At 37.0% G+C, this 10,374-nt stretch overlaps 1 protein-coding gene across 1 annotated transcript in view; it reads right to left on the bottom strand.

Annotated features, from left to right (window-relative positions):
• Positions 1-1,418: 1,418 nt before the first annotated feature.
• The window catches only part of GCC2 (GRIP and coiled-coil domain containing 2), a 31,009-nt gene continuing 22,053 nt past the window's right edge, over positions 1,419-10,374 (bottom strand). The window contains exons 19-23 of the mRNA XM_048326860.1: positions 9,679-9,896; positions 8,089-8,283; positions 7,142-7,281; positions 6,158-6,359; positions 1,419-5,082 (exon numbers count right to left, since the gene is read on the bottom strand). Coding sequence (XP_048182817.1) covers positions 5,012-5,082; positions 6,158-6,359; positions 7,142-7,281; positions 8,089-8,283; positions 9,679-9,896 — 826 coding nt within the window. The 3' untranslated portion in view covers positions 1,419-5,011. The remainder of the gene's footprint in view (positions 5,083-6,157; positions 6,360-7,141; positions 7,282-8,088; positions 8,284-9,678; positions 9,897-10,374) is intronic.

The raw sequence follows: 10,374 nt of genomic DNA, 5'->3' as shown, positions 1-10,374 counted from the left end.
GGCCTTCTCCCTTGGCAAGAATAGTGCTGAGCATCAGCAACTTAACTCCACAAAGGGGAGTAACAACAGTAAAACAGTATTTGGGTAACAGCCTTTTTCTGGAGCTCTGTAATGGCTTCTATGCTTTTTATTTTTGAGATGCTCTGCATCCTGCAAAGAGCAAGAGAGCCAAAAGCTAATATGTACCACCCCTCCGGAAACAGTCTGAGTGTTCTCAGAACAAGCTTCGATTTTCAGGCAATGAAACAATAAACCCCACTTAAATTCTACATGCCTACAATAACTGCTATCCAATGTCTATCAATTTAAAACACTTTAAATGTGGAGAACTGGGATTGTGCCCATGCCCAAAAGAGCACACTGTATTTTACACTGATTACATTTACCTTGGATTCTTAAAAAGCCTTCAGGCATTCAACTGACAGAAAAAAAAAAAAAAAAAAATTTGCTAATACCAAGGCATGGTGAATTGTTGGAACAGTAACTGATGTGCATTTCCGTACTTGTTTTACTATTCTCAGTCTTCACTGTTCAATCCAGCCTGAATCCTCAGGACGAGCCTGAGAGACACAGGACACAAAGGAAAGGAAGGAAGCTCCTGAAAGTAAGATGCATCTTCTCATCCTTTCACAACCATATAATAAATTTTTAATCAAATTCAGTTTAAAAAGTAGTCAGAATATTATTTCCCTTCCCCATAGCACATATACATTTATGTGAAAGCTGTTAGTGGTTGACTGGAAGTATCAGGGTCTCTTATAGGACTGTTATATCCATTTATTATGTCTTCTTTTCACAGCTTATTATACCCTCTCTGGCCACATATTTGCCTAATAAGCATGGTCTAAGAAAACTGGTTGGCAAGAACACCAAACTCTCGCTTAAATCAAACCCAACACTGCTTCATCTACTGAGCATGTAATCTTTGCACTAGGACAATTATGCAGATAAAGAAAAATTATCACAGGGTATTAGGGAAGATGTAATTTTAAAGTTGAGTGCAATTAGAAACTCATGCTGATTTATAAGGTAGGGAGTACCCGTACACAGCACATTCCTGCTAACAAGGCCATTAATAGCTTCTGCGTCCCTCCTCTCCCTCATGACCCATATTGCCAGATTGCTGGTGACAATCTAGTAATACAGTTGAAGTTTAAAGATGAAGTTGAAGATTTAAATGAGCTTTTTTTAAATTTTCTTTTTTTCTAAAACCCCCTGTAACAAACCAATTTCTTTTCTGTTCATCCAGAAGAATCCATTGCCGTAGCTGTCTTCCAAAGTAAAGGCTGTAGATACTATACCAGATCCATAAAATCTCTTCAATACAATGACAGACATTCCTTGTTTTCTACCTTGCACCTGAGTAGCATTTTCTCAGGTAAGAAAAGGCATTCAGGGAAAAAAAAAAAGGCACTCTGTTGAGTTAAGGTGAATTTTATTGAAGCGACGGCCACATGAAAAGGCCATCAAAGACATCATTTCCAAACAAAATACTTATCTATCCAGACTAGAAATTCTGAAGTTACTAAAACAAATATATTTTTACCTCTTCATACATTTGGTTTCTCATCTTGTGAGTGGTGACTGCTATTTGCAAGGTTTCTAAGGGAGATATTTTCACAGTGCCAACAATAGCGGAACTAGCAGGTAGTTTAGGAAGTATTGGTGCACTGGGTGAAGCCAAGGCATAAGCCAAATGAAGCATGTATTTTTAAGCTGCCTTCAAAGTCACTTAGTACAAACTAAGGAGAGTTTTTAGGCATTCCTCCACAATTTCACAATATTATCATCTGTTATCACAGCAAAAGGATGGAGAGAGATACACAAAGGAGGATTTAAATTTAGAAAATAATCTAACCCTGTATTCTCAGAGTTATACTTTGGGGAAGGAGGATCATGAAAGAAAAAAAGCAACTTTACTCTCATGTATAATTTCTAACACGGTTCCCATTGGCCATCCTGAACCCCAGATTCAACTGGCCACATCTATACAACAGCCTGACAAGCTCTCATCTTCCTGTCTTTCATCTGGAGCACTTTTTGCTTGCACAGATGAGCCTCCCTTCTGGATAAAAGGAACACAAAAGATATATAACCCATTTCTAAGTCAGCATTAGGTAACTAAAGATTCAGCCACAGTGCACATGCAGGTCTGGGAATGTTGAATCACTCCCATTTTTGGTTTTTAATTAATATATACTCTGCATAGTGACAGTAGAATTATTATTACTACTACTATTATTATTATTATTATGCCCTGCTTAGGCTTGGGCTGAAGCCAGGCTGATAAAGGATAAAAATTGGTCCTAAGCTTATAAACATTTTGGGCAAGGGTGACATTTTCTGTGAAACATTCTAACAAATGTGGCACTGTAAAGAAAACAAAAAGAACCAGAAAGCAAAGTCAGCACAGTGCTCTTCCAAAAAAGAGCACCACAGTATATCAAGAAGCAGCAGTACTAGTTAAAACTTTAAACTGCTTTTTGAAAGCAAATCACAGCTACAGTGCTGTACATTACAAATGCAAATATATGACATATAAAAAGTTCTCTTTGCAAAATAATCCCGTTTCCAGTTCACATTCTTCTATGCCATTTACTGCAAGTGTCTATTAAACTCTGATATATTTGCTTACAGTCAGTTTATTGCCACATAGGTAAGTTCTGGCAATCCTACCAACAGAAAACAGTTTGGTAGCAGTTACTAAAATATTTTTACATTAATTAAGATCTCAATCTTCCATTGTAAAAAAAAATATATTAATGCAAGTTGTTCACTACATTCATAAGTATGGTACTCAAGTTTTACTAAAAACAGTGAGCATGCAACTCAGACTTGAAAGAAGTCAATAAGCAACTGGTATTTAATACAGCCAGTGATATATGTTACTTGCATACCTTTATTCACAGCTTACAATGTTAAATAATTTACAGTTCTGAAATATGTGCATTTTAAGAGGAACTTGTCACAGCTCTTTAGCAACAGCGGAGACTAAATCGGGTCAGCTGCAAACGGAGTGCAAACTAAGACAAAGCCATACCCTTCCACTCATGTTTCCATTGTTAAAATCACAGCAGGAGGATGACTAGCACTTAGTTTTATACATACTTCAAATCTCTCCTGTTGCTGTGTTATGGCATTCTTTTGAGTGACAATAACCAAACCCAGCTGAATAAGGAGTTAGAACTCAACATCCAAGATCTGGTCCAAATCGTGAATGCTGAAGATAGGCTAAACCACTCCAGAAGCAAATGAAAGAAAGCCTAAACAGAGCCTCCTGCTTGCCACCTACAGACACCTAAAGACTCATCCCTACTGTCATACTACCGTTGATCAGTTCTATGTTCTGAATATTCACAGAGAATGTTTTCCCCAGTAGCACAAACCATAAAGGTTCCAGTTAAAACACATATTGGAGGGGAAGAAAAAAAGAGTACCTAAGGTGGAGGAAAAGAATTAAAATACCTAAATAAAGCCTGTTGGCTTTGTTGATTGTGTACTGAAATATATACAACAAGCAAAAAATTAAACCAAAAGCACACTTACTGAACAGTTTATTCTCAACATGCTGCCATTCTGCTGTTCATATGTTTAGATTAATCTCAGCCTGAAATAAGGCAGTATTAAAGGAACAAGCATCATTTCCTCAGAGCCTGAGCTAAGGTAGATAGAGAGGAACCCTATTTAGTATTTGTATGTGTACCAAGGAAAGACTCTCTGTAAAACAACACAGAGGACATGAAAAGGTGAGTGAAAAAGACAGAAACTTCCGGTTTAAACATAAGCAGGATTCAAACCCAGGTGTATGCTTTTTAAAACCTTACAAATAAATTAAGATGGTGAAAGGCATTATGGGAGAAGACAATTGAAGATAATAGAAGCAGAGATGGTAGAAATTCATTTTTCTAGGAAAAAAACCAACATTCTGTTGAGGAATGTGGAACAGAGATCATCTCATCTGTGCAAAAGATCTGTGCAAACGATGTGCACACACACAGGTAGGTGAGAGAATGGTGTAAGATCTTCAATCATTAGAACACTTAAAAGATGCATCTACTGACAAAAGCTTCATTCTTTTCTCTCAGAAATTAATGATAGGAGTCTGACCTGTGGGCTCAGATTCTTTCTTAGTGTCTTCAATATGATTAAGTCAGTATGAGTAGCCTTGTCATCCCAGTACAGACATCACTACAGTAATGAAACATTTCTTCCTGGTCTTTTCTACAAACTTCCAACCTCAGGTTAAAAAGCCCTAGCTTAAGTCCTTTCTCTCAAAGCTTCAGCTCACTTAGGACTTAAGACCTCTGAGTCTTGGAGTACTCTCCTAAGGCTTCCATAGATGCCATTAATCACTGCTACAGTACCATGCCCGGATGTGACAAGCACTGTAATTCATATTGATTTTTGCACCCTCTACATTTTGTGAACTGTTGCCTTCATGGTTTGCAAAAAAAAAAAAAAAATTAAGAAAGACTACAACCTTAAAGCAGAAAATGCCCTGTTTCTTAATTATCTTACATTTTGTAGCCATCACAAGAGAGGAAATAATTTTAAGTTTCTTAAACGTGCAGAGGATAACACTAACCATATAGATTAGCCAGCTGACAATGATATGTGAAAGCAACTGTAAACACTTTAAAATGCTTTAAATCTAAAGTCTAGTTATTCCAGTTAATATATCAGATCAAACTTTTTAACTATCAAAAGAGCTATCACAGGTTTAACAAATTCTGCTTCCAGGCAATCTGCAATTAATTTGTCAGTTCTCATAGTTCTTATTATCAGCTTTAACATTTACAAGACAAACAGTTCACTGCTGCCAGAGCATAAAATAGGACCATCTTTCAGAGCTACTGCAGGCTTCTTTCTTAGAAGAGCCTAAAAAGCTGAAAATAACACACAAAAATAAAACCCTGTAGTTCAATGCTACAACACCAACAGATCTTCTACAGTAAGATTTCTTGGTTTTGCAGTTGTGGAATGTTTTTAAAGATTCAGTGCTTCCACTGTTCTATCGAAGTCCAGACCAGCTGTGGAGGTACGAAGCCCACCCAGAGGGCCGTGAGGTACTCTCTTCTTCACCTGAAGGAGGAACAAAAACATACTTTGTATTACGTTAGACATTGCATCACTTGGTTACATGATCCTGTCCCACTCCTTTCCTTTATCCTTTTTCAAATGCTGTCCTCAAGCTTGCTGAGAAAGGAACTCACTCTTGGGCTGACATAGATATAGATTGTACCACCAAGTCCACTTTACTTTGGGTACTTGAGAATGTCTGAAAAAGGTAATTTATCACCATTCTCCAGAAAAATCCAATCAGTCTTCATTAGAGGGCCAGAACAACATCAACATGCTATGGACTTGACTTACATCTTTGTTCAAATGCACAGCCTATCATGGAATGCAGTACTTGAACACTTCCCTTTTTAATGTAATTTTGTTCACAAGTTTTAAGTTCTTATATGTACATGTGTTGCTTATTGTTTATATTAATTTAAAAATAAAGTATAGGTCAGTTCCTAATGAAGTACAAGAAGCTACTGTTACTGAGAAATGACAAACAATACCTTAAAAAGTATTTCAAGGGAACAAATGCTCAGAGTATTTGAACCAGAAACAGAAAATTACTGTACATGTAAATCCTGTGTTAATTTCTTGCAAATGCCTAACTCTTTTTATTTCCTTCCCTAGTTTCTTTATTTCTTCAACAAAGAGCATATTTTCTTTCAGATATTTTTAAAGGTACTGTATTGAAACTAATATTAGATCTGCAGTACTGCCTTGAGAGGACCACTTCAGTTATCTGTTTAGAACATCTGCAAAGAAAGTAATTAAATTATATTAACCTCTATTTTGACAAAAATTTTTTAAACTCTACTCAAAACATGAACACATTAAATTTTTACAACTTACCATTGTCTTCCTAAAATGTGAATGTTTCAGAAGAAATGATATTTTATCTTAATTTTATGGTATTTGTTCTGTTTACTGAAAATTGAATAGTAACTTCCCAACAAAGCAAAATCATTTTATGACTAGCTCACTGGCATTATGTTGCTAAGTTTTGTTTTTTCTCACAACAGACAGCACAGAACTGTCCTTTTCCTTTTTCAATTCTCCTTCTTTTTGTGACAGTATTTTGAACACCACCTACCTTGGGCAATTGCAACCAGCTTCCCCTTCTCTTCAGGGCTGAGCTGCAACATGGTGTCTATTACTGGGAGCAGCCGTTCTTTCTCGCTTCCTGATTTCAGAAATATGAACTGCAACAGAACATTCTTCAAGTATTCTAGATTAGCCACAGACTTTTCTCTCTCTTGATTTCTTTCCAATCTTCTTATTTCATTCTTAAGAAGCTGCAGATGAGGGAAAAAATATGTAATGCTGTTTGTTTCATTTAATGAGTAATCGAACAAAGGTCTTTTGAAGAGCTAAAAAATGAATTGCAGAGCTTGCTTCAAAAGGAATAATGCGTGTATAGCAATGTATTCAGGACAAAAATCCAGTGAAAATTAAGTATGTGATAATGTTGTAAGAAATAACTTCTTATTGCCTAAAAATAACCTTTTTTGCTAAAATTTGTGCAGTAGAGAGAATATCAGTGATCAAAGAGTAGATAACAGTGGAACAGCTAAATAATTCAGAAATCTGATGATATTCATTTAAAAGCATTTTATAAGACAAAGCTTAGTACATTTAGAAATCTCTTCAGAAAGCTCACTCATACATTAGTTCATGTATCTTCTTTTAACTTAAGGCAGCTAAAACGGGTTACAGAAAGAGAAACCAGACAATACTCCTCTTGGGATTTACTGCTTTTATCTAAGTGAAAATAGTATAGACCCTTTAGTAAACATTAAACTTCCAAACTCCTGAGGTTTTTTTGTAGAAGCTTTTACTCCACACTGCTCTCTGCCTCCCCCACATGCCTACCCAACTACAGACTGTAGTGAAAAAGAAGCCCAAAACTGAAGTAGACACTGGAAGCACTAATTAGACCTGTGGAATAAAAGTCCCTCCAAAATTAGGTTTCATATCACCAAAATTTTATAGACTGGTATTTTCTGAAAGATATTTGGTCTAACAAACAGGCCATGGAAATGAGAGCCGTCCTCATATCTCTTGTATGTTTGCTAACCTTGATTTGTTCCATTAGGATTGCATTGGTTGCTTCTGATTCACGAAGTAATTCATTCAAGTGATCAGCACTCTTAGTTGTTGTGTTTAGTTTCTGAATCAGTTCATCCTTGGTGAGATCTGCTTGCCACTGAGATGGTTCTGTAATTAATTGGAAAAGAAAACTAAGAGAAGGAAAAAGCACTTGCATCTAATTCATACTTACTTAACATCAGGACTTGAATAATGTAGTTTCTTATGAACAATTCATGCAAAGCCAGACTGCAGACTTAACAGGCATCAATGCTGCTGCTGCATGCTTAATTTTCTGATCTATTTTTGTTTATATATTAGATGGGGGCTGACAAAACAGTTCTAGAATACACCAAGATACCTTATTTCCTACCCATAAACAGAGATTTTCAATAGTTATCCACAAAGTCATCAGTAGACTTTTAAAACGAGATTATATGCTACCACGTATTTTACTGTTTTTTGGGTGACTCTTAAAACATTCTTCTTCATGCTGGATTTCAGTTTCCTAGAAGAAATCCTATGAATAAAGACCTGTTCTAATAAGCCTCATTAAGATGAACAGAAGTTTTATCTTTTCATTAATAAGGTTAAATCTGCACTTAATTGTCCCTAGTAGAGACTCATCCAGAATACAAAAATTTCTATAACTATTCACTGACTTGCTCACCCAGTCTTTTCCATTTAAAAGCTCAGAAATATGACATCTTTAAATCACTAAAACCTGTAGGAATGTTCTACTGTTAGTCCTTACTCAATGACAAAACTCCTACAAAAGTTCAGAACTGTGTAAACTCAGTGGCACTTGACTAGACTTGTCAAGTCAATTGTGTCTTGAACCTAAAAGCATGAAACACAATGCTCTAAAATAGTTTGAGGGCACAAACTTCTGCAACCCATGTAGGCAAGCGCTTCTGAAAGCCACGATCTACTTACCAGGCTTTGCTTCTGACGAGTTCAGAAGCTGCTCCAAGGATTGAACATAGGTGCTGGCTGAGGAGACAGACTCTGTGTCTGTTGTTTCCATACCTTCTCCCTCTTCCCTAGCGACAGTATGCACATCGAGGACAGGAAGGTCAGTGCTCCGCCGTTCTCTCAAGTTCTTCATTGCCAGATTTGAAACACCTGGACCTGGAAGACACTTACTGATGTTCGTATCAGAATGAAATTGGGAGGGCTATGTCTGTGACTGTCTTGGATTGAGAGCAGTACATAAAACAGTTTTCAAAATGCAGGGGAAAGTGAAGCAAAAAGAGAAAGCTAGATACACGTAACAGTTACAATAGCAAAATACAGCCTTTCACCTCTAAATGAACATTCCAATCAAAGTCTGGTTCTAAACCCAAACTTGACTGGCAATTTTTATTTCAATGACTATGAAACCTTCATGCTCATCTCCCTGAAGATGTGTTTTAGCTACGGTAACAAATACTTTTAATGCATAATAGAATTCGCTTTTATTTCCACCAGTCCTGTGGGAAAGTGTAAATTCTTCTGCTTCAGTAGTAACATAGGAACTTCTTAAACTGTTACTGCTGCTTGGCAAATGTCCAGCTACCTCCTTATTAGTAACTTTACAGATACAAAAATAGCACTTGAGCTTGAAGACAGTAAAATCTTAAATTCGAAGAAGGATCAAACAGCAAGTATACTAATAAATAGCATGTATACAAATAACAAACATTCTTAAAACAGCTTTCAATACACTTTTCTTTAGCTTTACACCTTGTACTTGAGGCAGATGTACAGCATGCTCCAAAACCTGAGACAACCTGATAAGAACACCAAATATTTACAAAATAATTTCCCTCCATCTGTCTGACAATGCAGATACTGCAGAATAGATAACAGTGATGCAGATTCTAGAACAGAATAGTTCCACTTGGAAGTGACCTACAAGTATCTAGTCCAACTGCCTGACCATGTCACAGCTGATCAAATGTTAAAACATTATCAAGGGCATTGTCCAAATGCCTCTTAAAACACTGACAGGTTTGAGGCATCAATCAGCTCTTTAAGAAGCCTGTTCCAGAGTTTGACCACTCTTTCAGTAAGAAAATGCTTCCTAATATCCAGTCTGAACCTCCCCATGGCAGCTCTGAACCATTCCCATATGTCCTATATGGGTACCAGGGAGAAGAGCTCAGCACTTCCCTCTTCACTTCATCTCCTCAGGAATCTGTAAGACAGCAATGAGGTTGCCCTCATCCTGCTTTCCTCCAAACTAGACCAACCCAGAGTCCTCAGCTGCTCCTCACAGGACAGTCCTTCCAGCCCTTCCACCACCTTTGTTGCCCTCCTCTGCATGTATTCAAGGACCTTGGGATTCTGAAGTGACAGTAAATAATAACAAAGACACATTCCTGACTTGGTATCTGTGGACTGATACAGCATGCTGCAGATTTTCCAGAAAAAGTTTCTGGTGATTTTACAGAATCAAACACTGTAAGCATGTTTTAGCTTCAGACTGGGGTACACAAATCTGTAACCAACCCATGAAAAACTGGTATTCTGCCTGGAAGTTACCTCTAGTGCTTGGTTCACTTTTGAGTTGGAAGAGCTGAGCTTCTACTCTGGCGAGTTGCTGCTGAAGTGTCTCTACTGTCTTCCTGTGCTCCTCTTGCAGGTTCCTGACCTGATCTCTGAAATTGTTCTGGAGAGCTTCATTCTGGGCTGTCAGCTGACTCAACGCCTGGGCGTGCTCTGTTTTGATGAACATGTTCTCAGACTGTATTGTGCAGAGTCTGAAAACAGTGCATGCACAAACAGTAAGACACAAACAGCAAACCAATGTCATTTTACATATCAAAATTTTTACAGTTTGAGGCAGTTTTCCATTTTCATGTGTATGATTATCTTAGAATGACTGTGTGCAACTGTTTTTCACTTAAAGTCCTCTTTTTACAGGGAAAATCTGAGACTGAAAAAGTTACACTTATTTCCTATCATATGAATGCACTGTGCTATATAAACTTGACTTCTATTTCAGAACAAAAAATTCAGATGTCTTTGGGAAATAATGAAAGACTTAACAGACATTGTGGTCTAAACATTTTTAAATTCTAAAACTGCATCATGACTCTTTATAGTGTCATACAGGGCATGCCACTTATAGTCCACTTCCTATAACATCTGCTTACCAAACACTTATGCAGGACTTCTAAAAACACAGGTTTCTAAGAAGGTAAGTTTATTTTTTAAACCTCAACTTCCAGTGCAGAA

Source organism: Corvus hawaiiensis, chromosome 2 (genome assembly GCF_020740725.1).
Source record: "Corvus hawaiiensis isolate bCorHaw1 chromosome 2, bCorHaw1.pri.cur, whole genome shotgun sequence".
NCBI classification, from domain to species: domain Eukaryota; kingdom Metazoa; phylum Chordata; class Aves; order Passeriformes; family Corvidae; genus Corvus; species Corvus hawaiiensis.
Note: the sequence above shows the minus strand (reverse complement) of the source record. Positions and strands in the feature narration are given on the sequence as shown.